We start from the raw sequence: 17,815 nt of genomic DNA, 5'->3' as shown, positions 1-17,815 counted from the left end.
TCCCCAGCCCCAGCACACAATCCTTGAATAAAAAAAAGGTCAAGATTCACAAGAAATAACACCATCAAGGTCGTTACCTGTAGCCAAACCTCTCAAGAGATCCTATCATAAAAATATAAAGATCGAATGTATTCCCACATAAACTTCTTTTCATTTTTTTCAACTGAAAGTTAGAAATAATATTTAATAATGATTGTACCAATTCTGAGGTAAAAGCAAGAGCACCAGGGATCTCAGTGCTAAAAGAACAGAATTCTCTAGGAAGTACATGATACATAGAAATCAAATTTCTGCCACAGTGTTCTACAGTTGCAAGAGAGTCTTGTTCATTCTTTGTATAGTCTGTATACCTTAAGTATATTATCTAATCTTTCTAGTCAATGTTTAGGAAAGAACTTCAAAGAGAAAAAATATACATATTTTCTCTTGTTTCCTAGATGCCATCATGTTCTCGTTTACAGTGATACACGACAAAGTTATTTGTTTTCTTGGATGCTGGAGACAAACATCTTTATTAAAGATACTACCAAAAATTTTGGCAAACATTTCAAAACAGATTTGTAAACATAATGCTTCCCTTTTCAACTGGCAGCACTTTGAAAAGACAATACAATAAGACAACACAACCTGAATCAACATTAGTTCAAAATCCTTATATTTTTGACCACATAACTTATGTTCCCACATGATAAAACAAGTGATAGTTTAAATCAAAGTTAACAGATAAACTCCATGAAATGAAAGTTTGTGCTGTTTGATGAATCACAGTATGTTATGGTTAAATATATCTGCTTTTTTTTTATATTCCTGGCATCCAGGATGAAAAAAATCTTTAAATATACATCTCATGTAGGTAATAGCTTCTTTGCATATCTCTCTTCAAAAAATACTTTATAGCAGTATATAAATAGTTTACCTACACATTTAATTTTATCATTTTGCCCCAAAACTATAGATCTGTTTCATTTTTATAACATATCAATTTTTGCCCAACATTAATAAAGCTGACAAACTGTTGAAATGGAAATGCTTTTGTCTTCAACAATAGAAGTAGCAATTTGACAGGAGAAAAAAAACAAAAACAAACAAAAAACCCTACAGTAACACTCGTCAGTTGTTTAACCTGAGCGTTTGGCCTACTGAGAGTAGCAGCTTTTTTCCTTCATGCACGCTCACATCCACATCACCTCTGCACACATACAGGTTGGGCACATGCTTCCAGACGCTGGTAGGCCACAGTGTGCTTCCCATTGCTCTAATCACTGGGAAGCAGTGTAGCTAATGATTAACCACACTAGGTACACAACTAGCAAACACCTTAAGGCAACCATTGTAATGGGGGGTTAACTAACAGGGCGGATTTAATATTTCAGATCAAGTCAGCCTGTATACCTGTGTATAAAATTATACACATAAACATATTCATACAACTTTGTTTTTAACCCTCCAAAACAATGTTTTCATTTTTTTTTGTATTTTGTGCAAATTTCTAAATATTCTACCATTTAAGGCAAAGAGTTTGCATTAAGAAAGATCAGAAAATAGGCTTATGTTTATCCAAAAGCATTTCACCTTGCACATTACTGTTGTTTTGTTTTTTAAACACACACACAACTTTTAAGTGTGGACATTGGAGCCCCAAAATCTACTAAAAATCATTTCTAATGACAAACACAAGTTTTCAAGGAAAAAAAACTGATTTGAAGTATAGACACTGGATCCCCAAAATCTAAAAAATTATTTCTATTAACAAACACAAGTCTTGAAACGGGGGAAAAAGGACCAGAAAAAGCAGCTTCAAAATGCAGGGAAGCAAAGTAAAATGGGGGGAAAAAAAGTAACTCAAGTTTACTAATACTGAAACTTTCAACAGGCAAAGTTTCATCTTTTTAGAATCTAGAGCAACTCATTTGGAATTTTAAATAAATAAGTTTAAGTTTATTCACATCTTCTGGTCCAAGCAGAGTTCTAGTGCCATGACTCTGCTTGCTGTTGGTCAAATTCACCTATTAGTCTTTTGATGTGAGCCAGCTTGTTATGAAGATACTCGCATCTGTATTTTTCTTCATGGTAATTGGGACTAGACTGCAGATGAAAAAAAAAGTGAGGAATTAGATTGCAAAATTTGTAACAATTCTCAACCACAAATCAGAAAACCAATAGTGATGATACCTACCTGCTTGATCTTCTGATATTCTTGTAAAACTTCTTCATGAACATTCTACAAAATTAAAAATCATAATCAGAAAAGAACAATTTTTTTTGCAACATAATAGCTAACATGCATTCAGTGAGGGTGTAGGAAATATAGATGAACAGAATGTAACTTGGTACAATCTTTATGGATAGCAATTTGGCAACAGCTGTCAAAACAGCCAATGCAAAACTGACTCAGCAATTCTACTTATACTACAGATTTACTTGTTTCTGAGTGAAATGATGTATATGCAAGGTTATTCACTGCAGTACTGTCTATAAAGCAGAAGATGGTAAACAATATCAAAATGTCCATCAATCTATACAAAGCATGTGAGGTGGACAAGAAATAAGGAAGTACTTTATGTAGTGATATAAAAATATTCTTAGATGAATTATATTGTTTAGTACAAAATAATAAGAGCAGTTTGAATGCTTTTACTTAAAAAGAGAAACAGAATGACTAATATATTCTAAGAATTTCATTATTTTTAAGACTTGCATTTCTTTCCATTTTAATGAAACCAGGATAAACAATAATGTATCATGCTCTAAATTACTTGAACATAGTAAAATGATGCAACCTATAATTGAAGAAATCATAGATTCAATTAAATATATTAGATATGCAAATTTACTTGGGTATATACATACACACATGTATTTCACACACATACACATATAATACACACTTCTGAAAAGAATATACTGGAAACCAGTAGTGGAGACATCCACTGGGGGTAGGGGGTGGAGGGGACAGGTAGCTGGGCAAAAATAGCTAGCTAGTCCTTATGTACCTGATACCACACTTGGATCTGAGAAGTTTATAAGTATTTAATTACATTTATTACTCATAACAACTCTATGCTTAGCCTATTTTGTGGAGGGATTTGAGCCAAAGAGGCATTAAGTAACCTGTCCAAGGTCATACAAGTATTAAATGCAGAGTAAACCACTAAGCAGTCCTTGGAATTACTTAAATTTTAGTTTAAGGAAAATAATGTGCTCTGAAAAATAACTACATAGGGAAAACTTATATCACTAACCTCTCATACCCACAAACACTGATTCCTCTCCCAAAGTCTTATAAGAAGAGATTCCTCTCACCAGCTTATTGAAGAGATTAATGTCCACTATTATAAGACATAAGCAATCTCTGGAACACAAATACTCTTAGGCTATTTTACCTGTTGTGGGGAAACAACCATTCTCTCACATAGGTTGCAGTCAAAACAGGTTGGGAGAGAGGCACCATATCCTCTATGGCTGTGAGTGAGAAAAAGTGGTCTGGCCTACACGAGGATGGAAGTATTCATTTCTATCAATCTTTTTGCTAAGAACTAAGAAAAAAAAAAATCAGGAGACAGGTCAGGAGTCTACTGCTTTTTTTGTTAGCTAGAGTAATTTACTATGTAAGGTAGAGAAGCAAAACCAGATTAACACTGGTTAACAAACATCAGGCTCTGGAATGGTTGAACTAGCAAACTTGTCTTCATTCAAACCCCAACCTCTGAGTTTTCACCTCCTTTATATCCTGCATTGGGATTGAGTCCAGGGGTGTTCTACAACTGAGCTATTCCCCAGTCCTTTTTCTTTTTATTTTGAGACAGGGTTCCTTAAATAGCCCAGGCTGGCTTGAATTTACAATCCTCTTGCCTCAGGCTCCTTAGTTGCTGGGATTACAGGTATGCACCACCATGCCTGGCTCAGAAAAGGTTTTTAAAAAATAATAACTAAAAAATTTATTTGAAATAGCATAGTTTTGGAAGGAAGCATCAAGTTGAGTGGGAAGTGTAATCAAATATTTAAATGAATCCCAAGATCCACTTTTTCCTACTTTTTAAATTGTATTTGGTTTGTTTTTTAAGACATACACTATATATTTATATATTTATTGTAGTGGCACAAAGATTTTCTGCTCTGGTTATTTACTTTCAAGAAGTACTTAAAATATTTAGTTTCTTAAAGCAGCAGAGATGCTGGTCTGTAAGAGGACTTGATCTAAAGGCCAATGGGATGGCTGGGGTTGGGTACACTAGGAAAAGAGAAAGGAGGTAAAATGTGAAAGTTTGTCCGTCAAGGAACGAAACCATACCTGATACTCTTTTGAGCCTGGAGAAAGGCGTTTTCGTTGCGCATCCAGTTTGATAAATCTTCTAGCTACCGTCTCCATCCTGGCATGCAAAGCCCTGTATTCGTCGTACTCAGCATTGAAGTCATCCTTGTAATTCTGGCGTTGCTCATAGGAGACAATAGCAATATATTTTCTAATGAGAAGAAAAGAAAACTATAAATGGAGAGTAGCTACAGAACCAACATGATTGTACAAATCTGAGATTTAAACCAAATATTTAGCAACTACATCCGTGCATGCATTGTTAGTATTTAATGCTACTCTGCCATTGTTTTGCTGCCAGGTCACTCAAAGGAGCTTCCAGGTGAAATGATCACATAGGAGGGTTTAAAAGCTTCAATGAAAGAGAAAAAATGTGAAAAGATGTAGTGGTCACAGAATTAAAGTGTACCTACATTTAAAAAAAAAGTATTTACACAGATTTGGCTTCCTGAACTCTTCTTTACCCAAAACAATTCACTATCACACTAGTGGTAGAGGCCAGCTCATTTGCTACAAGTTGCACAGAGACAGAAAGACTTGATGGGTAATGAGACATCAGAAAAATGTCTTGCAGTCAGAGTGCTGGGGTCAAAGCTGTCCCTGGACCCACTGCTTTATGAGGGAGCCTGTCTCTTAGCCTTTCATACCTGTAGCATGCAGAACTCCTTAACAAAGGGTCTCCAGCTAGCTCTCTTTACCCCTTTCCTCATATTTCTGATTAGGCAAATATATGAAATACAAAAGTGGAATTATTTATAATTCTTAAATTAAGGACATTTTAATATTACAACTATTAGTTGTGGATCTGGGGACTGGGATCACATCTGACCTGGTTCTTTGTACTCTGTACTCCTGTCATGAAATGCAAAATTCCCCTGACAATTGGACAAAAAAATTGAGGTTTTCAGGCAGGTGGTAGGGGCTTTGGGTTGCACCCTGGGGGGTTCACATTTATTTTTCACTGTGTAATATCCTGGAGTTCAGTTCTCTCCACATGGTTTTATATAATCTTAGCCATTTTATTTAAATTGCTCTATCACAGATGCCTAGCTGGAAATGTGAGAAAAGTGATGCAGTGAGCAAACTTAGTGTCCTCATTAATATTTTTATTCATGCTGAGTTAGACAGTGTGGAGGTTTAATTTTCTAAGTGTAATTGAGACAGCAGTGGTATGCTGATTTAGAGCTGCCCTGCTGCTGCTTTAGCTGTAAAAGGAGCCCAGGCAGCCAAGCTGGGAAGCAGTCCCCCTTAGACATGGGCTGCCTTGACTGCACACCAGAGGGAGCCCCTAGGGAAAGCGGTTCCTGGGGATAAGCATATATAAGCAAAATGGCTGAACCAATCTGGAAACTCACATTTAAGTTGTATAACAACAAATATATGTATTTTTCCACTTTCTCAAAATCACACCCTCAGTATTTCACTTAATAATTTCCTTAGGGAAAAATACCAAGCTGGCCCCAAATCATGTTGCTTATTTGCTTATACTGGCATTTAAACAAAAACCATTTCACTATTTTTAACAAAATTATTAGTTCTACAGTTGATTCTTGAAGCAGTGATAAAATAAAAATTTAAACAGTCTGGATAATTCACAACCACAAGTAACAAAAGTATTCTTATTATGTAAAAATTAGTAATACTGTGGTTAAGTATGAATTATTCAAAGTTTGATCATTTAGTTTTTACACTAAGTTCTTTTGGTTTTCTTAAGAGGCATCTTAAGTTCTGTGTTTTTGGTAATTTCCTCATCATTTTTAGATAATTTGCTATATTTATATAAAACTTAATTTTTTTTGTTAAAATAAGTTGCTTTTATCTAAATAAGCATACAATCAGAGCAATGGAAACATGACTAACACATAGAGATGCACTGAGGTAGAAGCAGCAACCATCCTTAGACCAGTAACCTAAAAAAGTTTTTTAAATATAGAATTAGCTAATTAGGTTGGCAAAACACAGCAACAGCCTTGAATCCATGGGGAAAGTTTAGAATATTTTTGAGTTTCCCCACATGATTTCGTCATACATAACAAGGATTTTTTTCTATGATAAAAGAGGGATTCAAAATTCATCACAAGAGAATGCAAACAGCATCATGGAGGGGCCAACTTTCAGAAGACTTTTAAGGTAGAGTGGGTTTGTAGCTGGAGAGGTGAACCCCCTCAGCAGAGGAGCCCTGAGCCATCGGGGAAGCCTGGCTGCAGACCACTGACCCTTCCTGGGTCACTCAGAGGTGGTTGCTTTTCAAGGTTCCCTTACAGAACTTGGAAACCACACACTGCCACAGATGACAGAGTGCTCAGCACAGCTTCTTAGGCTCCTGTTAGTTAAGAGATGATGACCAGCATAGCATTATGGTTCCATGAGGTCTCACTCCCCAATAAGTATAGCTTTCATACTACCGTTAAGCAGAAACAACACATTTTAAATCTAAAATGTTCTCTCATCTGGAAATGAGCAAGGCTAACCAGCATAGTTTAACATTATCCACCATGAGATGCCACTAATAGGGAAAAAAATATTCATACAGCCTAGATTCTATTTTCTCCATTCCACAGTCAAGCTATTTTATACATTTGTTCATTTTCAAAGCTATCTGCAGTCAGATCTCTCTGCTCTTTCACTCCCCATTATTCTAGGCTCTTGCAACTTAATTATTTTCTTTTTACAGAGCCTTTTATTCTGTAAAAAAGCTAGAATTATGTGCCCATGTTATAATTTCTGTGATAACCTGTTACAAAAATGTCCCCAGCTCAGTGTTTTGCAACTTGTTGTCATAACAAGAGAAACATAACTGATACTAAAGTGAAATGATCAAATTTTACTGTCTTCCCCTTCTTAATTTGAGGGCAGAACATTGTTTAAACAAAAATCAACTTATCTCTACTTTGTATTATTAAGTGCAGAGGTTCAAGCACTTTGTCAATAATATAGCTTCCCTTTGGGGGGCCGGAGTGAATAGCTATGCATTGATAGACTGTCAGCTTGAAGAGTCAGATCCCTGAAATCTTCCATAATCAAAAGCTTGGCCTGGCCCTGGAACAAAGGACAGGCTTCTCTATACTTAAGACCAATGAACACAGTTCAGAGCAGGGGGAGGCACAACCGGCTCATGCAGACAAGGGTGGATTTGGGACAAGCAGGCTTAATGGCAGCCTTTCAATTGCAGGGGTGGCTCCAGGACTCTATTTCTAGAATTTCTTACTTTTTTGATTTGCAAATTATGGGAAAAAGAATTTGCAAACTTTCTAAAATTAAACAGCTCTCTCCATTGGCAGACAGATGAACTTACATCAAATAATCTGGGAGTTCAATTGTTGAAGAAGGCTCCATGGAGGCAGTGCAACCCGCTCTAACTCCTATGAAAGAAAAAAAAATCAGAGCGTTCATCAACCAGCATGGTTATCAAATGCCTGTAATTCTAAAATAGATTAGAAACATCTGGAACACTTTTCCTCAAATTCTATTCTTCCATCTCAATAAGCAACAGTGAGCAAGGAATACAATTGAACACGAACAATAGAGGCCCTATGACCAGCGCCAGCAGAACCCACGCCAGGCATTTAAAGCACCCTGGCTACTGCAGTGTCTGCACAATAAAGGAATTCCATCTTAACCCAAGGTCACTCTTCTATTCTTTCAACAACAGTTGTGGCATCTGCCCAGCAATTCAAAGATTGTGGTGGCAGATGCAGCCAGACAATGGGAGATACAAATTTTACATCAACATCTACTTTTCATAGGATTCAAACAAGGCAGATGAGACAATAAAGTCAGGTAGCAGACTGCTTTGGTCACTGTATTTTTATTGCTGCCCTTTCTTGTATGCAAACAGTACAACCGGGTAGGAAGTTTTCCCATCAGTTTAAAAGAAGGTATTATTGAATGTTGATTTATATTCTATCTCTGATCCTCATAATACTAAACAGATCATTATTGAGACCAAAAAAAAAAAAAAAGTCCTAGGCTCTCATGTCTATGCAGTTAAAGTATACAAGTGCTTAGTATCCCATTTGTTTAAATGTATAATTTCTAGGAGTTACGTATTCTTGGACTTCTTATTTGGGTAATTTTCTTTTAAATCATTTAAAGTATAGCCAAGCTAATAACTCAAACCCTAATCTGTCTGTTGGCAAAACATGTATGTTCACTATAAAATAAACACATATATCTTGAAGGGCAAAGTACGCTAAATATATTGCATAGATTTATACTCATTGTTCACCTACACACATTTGATTCAAGCTCGAGTACAGAAGCATGCTGTACAACAGCCTGAGGCTTCAAGGGAAAGCATCAAGTAAAGGACACTTTCCCTTGCCACAGACACCAGAGAAATCCCAACAGATACAGAGGATGTGGGTCAGATCTGTCCTTGGTTTATGAGGATCCCACTTGCTCTGAAAGGCATTTCTGCATACCATTAGGGAAGGACTCAAAGAGACCAGGTCTGCCTTTCCAGGTTTCTAACTCTGAGAATACTCAAAACTCTGCTGTAGGTCTCAGCACACTGGAATCCAGTCCAATTGGCACTCGGCTCTGCCTCAGGATCACCTGCTGGGGGTGGGGAATGTGGAGAGTGAAGTATGCCTGGGAATCTGGCTCATTTTCGAGCATGTAGTTTTACTTCTCCATGGCTCTTCCTTACCTGACAAATTTAATGACAAGAGTGTTGGAGGGGGAAAAAAAAGCTTATGCCTATCTCTCAGGCCATTCTATAGTATGACTTGATCTAAATATTTCAACAGATATGTTCTGCCATTCAGTATACTCAATCCAGGTAAACCAGACACTATACAATTGTATTCAACAACTCCTTTGGAAGTACCACTAAAAGGAAACAATTGAGGCTTCTCTCATATGGTAAAATGGTCAGTTAAATCTGATTTTAAAACAGGCAGTGACGCTAAATGACAGATTTGGATCTTCTATGTCCTAGTATGCAAGACATTAAATTTATTAAATAATTTTTTTAAGTAAGAAAAACCTAAATTTGTCATTAGTTTTTAAAAAAAATTAGCATGCCTTACATAAGCAGTCTGTCTACTGCTTAGCTTTCTTTAGAGGTAAAGCATTATTTTAAGCTGCTCAGGTCTCTAGATATTGGTTTGTAAGTTTGCTAAAGTCTGAATGGGTTAATTGTATGAATAACGATAGATGCTAGTTTACTAAAACAGGACATCAAAGGTAAAAAACAACCCCCCCCATCAAAAACAAAAACTTATTCCCTATCTAGCTAAATAGCCAATAGCCTTTACTGCAAATGAAGATGATGTTATAGACTCACAAATATAATTTTACCTTGCCTGTTGTATAAAGAATTAAATTTCCCCTGTGCTAAAATTAATTAAAGCAGGGGTAACCCCATTTCTCCGAGAAAGAAAGAAACGAATATTTCTATTGCTAATTGTGTGTCTGGATAAATCAGTTCAAGAATGGCACGTAACAGTCATGATGAGGTTGTACAATGTCCTGACAGACATGGAGAAGAGCATCAAAGTCTACCTTCTAAAAGGATGCTCTGGAGGACGACAGGGTCATTTTCAAATGCCATTATCTTACTAACAAATATGGAAATTATGTTTAATAGTTGGCTAAGAAGAGACAGTTGTAAAATAAAAGAAAGAAAACCTGCTTAAAAGCGTAATATTAGCTGGGTATGGTGGTGCAAACCTATAATCCCAGTGACTCAGGAGGCTGAGGCAGGAGGATTATGAGTTCAATGCCAGCCTCAGCAACTTAGCAAGGCTCTAAGAAATTTACTGAGAACCTGTCTCAAAATAAAAATAAAGAGGGCTGGGGATGGGGCTCAGTGGTTAAGTGCTCCTGAGTTCAATTCCAGGTACCACACACACAGAAAAAAGTGTAATGTTAATATTAATATATAGAAGATGATTTGCTTAGAGCATTATTAATTATAAATAGTATAATTTTGAACCTGTGGATAATATGTTATTCAGTTCATTTAACACATGTAGTCAGTATTTTTTTTTTTTAACAAATGTAAAATACCTTCATTGGAATTTGGACTGGAGTTACTCAGCTTGGCAGTTTCTTCTCTTTGAACATCTTCCTCCTTTTCTTCAATAGTTTCAATGTCGTGCTTTTTTATTTGGTCCTTTTCCTTGTGTTTCTTAGACTTCTTTTTGGACTTTTTGTGAGACATCGAATGGTTTTCTTCCATAGGCTTTGGACACTTTAGCAGAACTGAACCAGGGGGTAAGGTTTCCAGAGAAGTCCTAGAGGTATATTTGTCTTGCTGGTCCTCATAGATACTACCGTTTTGACTAAAACTGTCAACAGGTAGGTCTTGAGTCCCCCGGCCTTCTGGAGTGCTAGGGGAATTGGAGTTTGAATTTACAGTCTGAGGAGGATTTGAGACAGGCAGGTGAGTTGAAGGCAGCGGTGGAGGGGTGGGGATGGCAGCAGCTGCAGGGGGTGGCAGGAGGCCTGCAGCAGATTTGTCACTGGTGGGATTCAAATGACCATTTAATGTTGGCTGTACTCTATTTGTCAGGTGAGATATTCGAGCTTTTTTATTCACTAAAGGATCAATAAAATCGGAATCCAAAGGCCGTTTCTGGGAGTAGAGGGAAGGAAAAAAGTGAGCTGGTTTGCAATAAAATTCAATAAATTCAATACATATATAATTGGTTAAACGACTGACTACTCTTATTCATACTAACCTTTCTCCAAACTTAAGCAAAAACAAAACAAACCCAACAACAACCCCAAACCAAACTATGCCACAAAACAAAACCAAAAGGAAAATAAATTTTAATGTCTAATGTCAAAAGCAGAACTTGGCAAATAAATATTTTGTGGAGATATTCAATTATTTCTGACTATACATCTTTACACTAAGATCCTAAGAGATTATGCTGATTTATGTGGACTAGACCACTATAAAACAGAGACAGCCACCCTCCACGTTAGCCCAGTACTAGTAAATAAGAAGAGGAAGCATTTTTTACCATTTGACTGAGAACTAATAAGTCCAGGTAAAGGGCAAGATATGTACATCCATTTAATCTCTAATGTGCTAAAATGCTCCAGTTATGAATATTTCAGCTATCATTTATCATTTCATCTGTTTTACAGTGGGGACAGCTGGCACTTTCAGCGTAATATCTCTATCATTGTTAAGAGCTATTTAACTTTTAAAATTTTACATGTCTCTTCATCATATTCTAAATTGGTAACTGCAAATTCATAACTGATCCATTAAAATTATGAAGTACTTTAAAAATCATGCTATTAGTTCAATCTAGCAGTAGCAATAATAGTATTGAAGTTAAAATGAAGCTCGAAGTCTATTTTTATGTTTAAATGTAATGTTACAGCTTGTATTTTAGCTCGAAAGAAAATAATTAATAAACCCACTAATTTATTGTTTTCAGTTTAGTACTATTTACTTGGCACCTAGTATGTAATTCAATTAGAGCAGAAGTAACTTCTTAGCAGTTGCCATTAAAAGTGAGTTTTCCACAAACATTGTATGTGCAAGGATGGAAATGATCTTTTTTTCTCTCCTTGCATCCCTCACAATAGGTTTCTAACATTTTCTGTGGTGTGAACAGCCTTTTGCCCAAGGCAAGCTTACTTTTTTCTACACATCTGTCTGTTTCTCCCTAATTCTTAGGAGCAGGGTCTTAGCGGGTGGGAAGAGAGGTGAGGAGAGAGAGAGAGGAAAGAGGAGAGAGGGGAGAGGGGAGAGAGGATGCTCTCGAGCCCGAGCCCGGTGTCAGCAGTATGGGGTGGGGAGGTCTCTCCCACTGTCTGTCCAAAGTGTCCAGACACTGAAACTCTCCTTGAGAACTCACTCTCTCAGGAAAGTTTCAGGGCTGGCTGGTGAGCTGAGAATCTGAAAGCTGGAACTCCAGTACTACCCAGGGCTTGCCCAACCTTTTCTAGGATGGGCTGTAACTCTTAGGGGAATTCTAAACTGGAATAGAGTATTCTGATTAAAATCTACTGAAAAGGGTGTTAAGAAAACACATATGTAGGAGTGGGGGTTGTGGCACAGTGGTAGAGTGCTTGCCTAGCATGTGTGAGGCATTGGGTTCGATTCTCAGCACTGCATATACATGAATCAATCAATAAAATAAAGGTCCATCAACAACTAAAAAAAAATAAAATAAAAAAAAAGAAAACACATATATGAAAATGCCATATTTTTAAAAATTATTTGCTTATTACAAATACATTTTCCCCAAGAATATTTTTCTAGAAAATGTTTCAGACAAAATTAAATATCTTCAATTTTCCATATAATCTAAGAATTAAATGTAACTAGATAAGTCTTCTAGTTAGTGACCAAATTAGAAAGTAGATAATGTTACAACAAAATGTAAACTTTAAAAATGGAAAGCAAGGTATGCATTAAGTAATCTGACCAAAAGTGCTGCACAGTGGGGACAGTTCTGGGCTGGGAGCCAATACTTGAGTTCTAGGCTAAGCTTGGCCATGAACTAGCTGGGTAGCTTATGCAGGCAACCTGTGCAGTGTCTCTGGGCCTCATTTCCCTCTTATAAATCAGGAACTGACTAGCTTGCCCCTGAGGTTCATGTCAATTCTGTGGTTTTAAAATTTTATGACATACCTGAGGAGAGGATGCAGCATCTCTGCTAGAACATACAGGAGATTCTGAATGACTGGGGCCAGCAGAATTCTGAGATGGATTTAGTTTTCTGTAAAGGACATACAAGTTCCAGGTAATTAAAGAGAACTTAAAATGTTCATGATAGAAAGTTCACCTGTACTTTTTCTTTCCCACCTCAACACTAAAATAACAGTGACCAAAATAATTATTTGTATTATTAAAAAAAAAAAAAAAAAAAAGGGAAAAAGCTTACCTAGAGAGCACTGACTCCAATAACCGTCTGTCTGTTTCATTGTATCCTGGCCAGTCTCGCTGCAGCTCCTTAAACACATAATCCTTTAAAGTGTAGGAGAGGTCTTTTGGATTCAGATTGGCTACCTGGTATGTGATATAAAGACAGATCATTAGATATTTTTGCTAAAAAAAATTATCTTTAGGATTTATATGGAAAATAATTAAACCAATTGGCCACAAAGGAATTGCTAGTTTGTACATGCCAAATCTTAAAAAATGCTGTTCTTGCTTCATTTTCCTTATTTCAAAACTTCATTTTGGGAAAGTTAAAAAAAAAAAAAAGGAATTAAAACTTTATATGCAGAACTGAATGTTTTTTTCCTGGATTGCTACTGAACTGTCAAATTTCTAATCAAGTAGTAAGCACACATTAGGGGAAAAAACAGGAGGAACAAATTTTAAATAAAGTTTTCTAGTTATATTATCATCATCATCATTTACTTCCTGTTGTAACTCCATTAACTTTGAATTGCAATAAAAATCTTTGACCAGGACTGGGGATGTAGCTCAGTGGTAAAATGCTGACCTAGCATGTGTGAGGCCCTGGTTCAGTCCCCAGCACCAGAAGAAAAAAAAGTCCTCCACTACTTGTATTAAGTAGAAAATAGTGCCCAAATGGGTTACAAATGGTCCTTTCAGCTAGCAATGGAAACTGCCTTTATAAATTGTATCAATTCTGATAACCATGTCTTTTCTTTTCTTTTTTCTTTTCTTTCTTTTTGATAACGAAGCTTGTTCCTTATATCTGCCAGGCCCCCTAAAGAACCCAGTCCTTGAAATTCCCCCAAACCGATAAATGGAAACATAAAAACCCAAATAACTGTTGTTAGCCAGATGGTTTATTCCCAAATGTAATCTTTTCCTATTCGTTAACTGTATTTCCTAGAGTGTCAAGGCCTATAATCCATTAAGTACACAAATGCATGGGTTTAGGTACCAAACCAAAAGTAACTTTTAAGGCTAGGAACAAGATATTCCTGCCTGTCACTTACTTTGGGTATGATCTTTTAAAATAACTTGACTTTTTATTGTGTCTTTTAAAAGTACTATCAAGGGGCTGGGGCTGGGGCTCAGTAGCAGAGTGCTTGCCTAGCACGTGTGAGGCACTGGGTTCAATCCTTACCACCACATAAAATAAGCAAATAAAATAAAGGCATGCTGTCCATCTTCAACTACAAAAAAAAAAAAAAAAAAAAAAAAAAAAAAATACTATTGAGTATATTTTATGCTTCTTTCACAGCTTAGCTGAATAGTAATCTAATATTAAAGTTGTTATAAACTAGAACATAGTGGACTTATGTGAAAATTCAAATTTGCAAATAAATTAACATAGGACACAAACTATCAAAAGTTTTATAAGTGGAAAAAATATAATAATCCTTTGATTTTCTACTACCCTTGGCACTACACATGCCAACACCCACCCTATGGCAATACCTTCTCTAGGTTTTTATACTATGACATTCTTCCTTTTTCTTCCTCCTCTCTCAGCATCTTTCCTTCTTAAGTCCCCTTTGCTCACTGTTCTATAGGGTGGAGTACTCAGTGTCTGCCTTCTGCCCAGTTGTCTTCATTATCCTACTGAGTCCATGTGCATGGTATGTTTTTTTCCATCCTTTCACCTTTAGTCTGTGGATGTCTTTTTCTATGAGATGAGTCTCTTGAAGGCAGCATATTGTTGGGGCTTTCTTTTTAATCCAATCTGCCAGTCTATGTCTTTTGAGTGATGAGTTTAGGCCATTAACATTGAGGGTTATTATTGAGATATGATTTGTATTCCTAGTCATGTTGGCTTATTTTTGGTTTTTAACTCGACTTGGTTTCTCCTTTGATTGGCTTTTCTTTTAGGGTAGTTCCTCCTTTCGTTGACCTACTAGTTGTTTTTCACTTCCTCCTCATGGAATATTTTGCTGAGAATGTTCTGTATTGCAGGCTTTCTATTTGTAAACTCTTTTAACTTTTATTTATCATGGAAGAATTTTATTTTATCTTCAAATCTGAAGGTTAGTTTTGTTGGGTATAGATTCTTGGTTGACAACCATGTTCTTTCAGAGCTTGAAATATGTTGTTCCAGGCCCTTCTAGCTTTTAGGGTCTGGGCTGAGAAATCTGTTAATATTCGTGTATTGGTTTCCCCCTATATGTAATCTGATGCTTTTCTCTCGCAGCCTTTAAAATTCTATCTTTATTTTGGATGTTATTTCCTTCTAAGTTGACTTTATTCAACTGACTTTCAATGCCCTCTTTATATGCTGCTAATTCCTAAATTCATGGCTCCAGACCTAAATGACCTCTGAATCCAGACCCTTGTGTGTAATTACCTATTCATGTGAAATTTCAAAGAGAATTGATGTAAGATAGAATTACTAACCATTACTTCTCACCACTTTATTTATTTATTTACTTTGTGATGCTGGTGACTGAACCCAGAACCTTGTACTTGCAAGGCAAGCACTCTACCAACCGAGATATATCCCTAGCCTTTCACACCACTTTATACCTGTTCCTTTTCCATCTCTTCCCATCTCAGTCACCAGCTCAATATCCATTCAGCTACTCTGGCCAAAAGCCTAGTCATAATCACAGACTCCAATCTTTCCCTCACTCTTTCCCAACACCCAGGGAAACTCTTAGCAAGTCTTATCACAAAATATAGCTAATAGGATAAGCTATCTTTTACCATTCCCACCAGACCAAGCCACTAACACACTTCATATCTGGATTTCTGTAGCAGGCTCATGTAAGTAGTCTTTCTCTTCTGCTTTTGTCTGAAATCCCACCTTCACCCCTACCCTCTGCCTTCACCCCTCCTTGATCCAAGCCATTCTTGCCACAGAAGTCTGAGTGGTCTTATTATAAATCAGATTACAGCATATTCTTGCTTTAAATTCTATAGTGATTTCCTTTCTCACTCAAAATAAAATCTGAGCTTCTCACCTATGACCAGAAAAAGTCCTCTGAAATTTGGTCTTTGCCTTCTTTTCCTTGCTCTACCCTGAACACACCAAACCTTCTCCTCCTCCAGACTTCCAGGAGTACCAACTCTTGTTCTTACCTTTTGCTCAAATAGGTTCCCTGAACTCTCTTCTGGAAGTAGTGGGTCTCTCTAATAGGTCCTCCCAACTCCCCATTCTTCCTGAAATTGTCCAAATATGCTCCAGAAGGGCAGGGATTATCTGTCAGGGTCACTTTGGGATTCCAACATTTAGAACAGTACCTGGTACATTCCAGGTAGAGTCATGCCTAGCTATCTACAGGGGATTGGTTCTAGGTCCCCCATAGATATCAAAATCCTCTGGTGCTCAAGTCCTTTATATAAAGTGGTATAGATTTGAAATATTCTCCAATATACTGTAAATAATCTCTAAGTTACCTATTATATCTAATATAATGTATAGGCTATGTAAATAGTTGTTATACTGTATTGTTTAGCAAATAAAGGCAAGGAAAAAGTATGTATATGTTCAGTACAGATGTAACTTTATTTTGAATATTTTTGATACATAGTTGGTTGAATTTGTAGATGTGGAACCAGTAGATATGGAGGGCCAACTATACTTAAACTGAGTAGAATAAATGAATGTTAAACTGTAGCCAAATAGCCAAATGTTAAGCTTAAGAATATTATTCAGATTTATCTAGTTGCTTTTCTGATTTCTAATATTTATTTTTTTCCAGGAAAACCATCATCCTAAGAAAAAGTTTTATAAATATATACCATTTTAGTAATAATTCAGATTCCCTGGTGGATATCAAGCATTTAAAAATTTAGGTACAATTTTTCAAATTTCACTAGGAGTTAGCAGCTTAGTTTTCCTTAAAAATCTATTACTTTGATGAATTAATCATGTTTACAGGGTACAAAAAACTACTATATAAGCAACATATCAGCAGATAGCTTTATTGACAAAGAAAAAATAGGACTGATCATTTTAGGCAACTTGTTTGCCAGCTGGTTTCTCTGGGACAGACTAACAAATTTTTGAATGATTTAAGTACTTAGCTATTTTTTTCCATGCTCTTTCATGCCTACTTTTACTGGTTTTATTGGAGCACAAGTCATTTTATGTTAGCTATCAGGGATGTTCAGGAAAACATGGGGGTAACTGTCTTAAGTAAAAATTCTGAATATGCTTCTGATATCTTCCTTCTGAGGATTAAATGAGATTGCACAAGTGAAGTGCCTAGGACATGGCAGATGCTTCCAAAATGGTAGACATAAGTAGTTCTTGTATCTATGTTTTCACAAAGCTAGCAATTTTCAGCCCATATCATACATTAGAATGTCTCAAGAGCTTTATACAATATTGGTACCCAGGCCCTATTTTCAGACACTTGGATTCACTGCTATGGGGTGAAATTCTGGCACTGGCATTTTAAAAAAAGCTTTCTGGGGTATTCTAATATACAGCAAGGATGAGTCTTTATGTTAGATTCTACCAACCAACCCTAATAACTCTCATGTCCCAATTGCTTAGAGGTCCAGTATATCTACATTTTTAGATATGTCTATCTATACACACACACACACACACACACACACACACACACACACACATAACCATACAACTATTACTGGCCTCAAGGAGAACTCCCTCTGCCATT

The 17,815-nt window shown here is 36.4% G+C and overlaps 1 protein-coding gene across 1 annotated transcript in view; it reads right to left on the bottom strand.

Moving 5' to 3' along the window:
- Positions 1-476: 476 nt before the first annotated feature.
- The window catches only part of ELL2 (elongation factor for RNA polymerase II 2), a 68,871-nt gene continuing 51,532 nt past the window's right edge, over positions 477-17,815 (bottom strand). Inside the window, exons 6-12 of the mRNA XM_079143460.1 lie at positions 13,171-13,295; positions 12,918-13,005; positions 10,328-10,895; positions 7,608-7,674; positions 4,292-4,463; positions 2,177-2,221; positions 477-2,085 (exon numbers count right to left, since the gene is read on the bottom strand). Coding sequence (XP_078999586.1) covers positions 1,969-2,085; positions 2,177-2,221; positions 4,292-4,463; positions 7,608-7,674; positions 10,328-10,895; positions 12,918-13,005; positions 13,171-13,295 — 1,182 coding nt within the window. The 3' untranslated portion in view covers positions 477-1,968. The remainder of the gene's footprint in view (positions 2,086-2,176; positions 2,222-4,291; positions 4,464-7,607; positions 7,675-10,327; positions 10,896-12,917; positions 13,006-13,170; positions 13,296-17,815) is intronic.

Source organism: Sciurus vulgaris (assembly GCF_902686455.1).
Source record: "Sciurus vulgaris genome assembly, chromosome: 6".
Lineage (NCBI taxonomy): Eukaryota > Metazoa > Chordata > Mammalia > Rodentia > Sciuridae > Sciurus > Sciurus vulgaris.
Note: the sequence above shows the minus strand (reverse complement) of the source record. Positions and strands in the feature narration are given on the sequence as shown.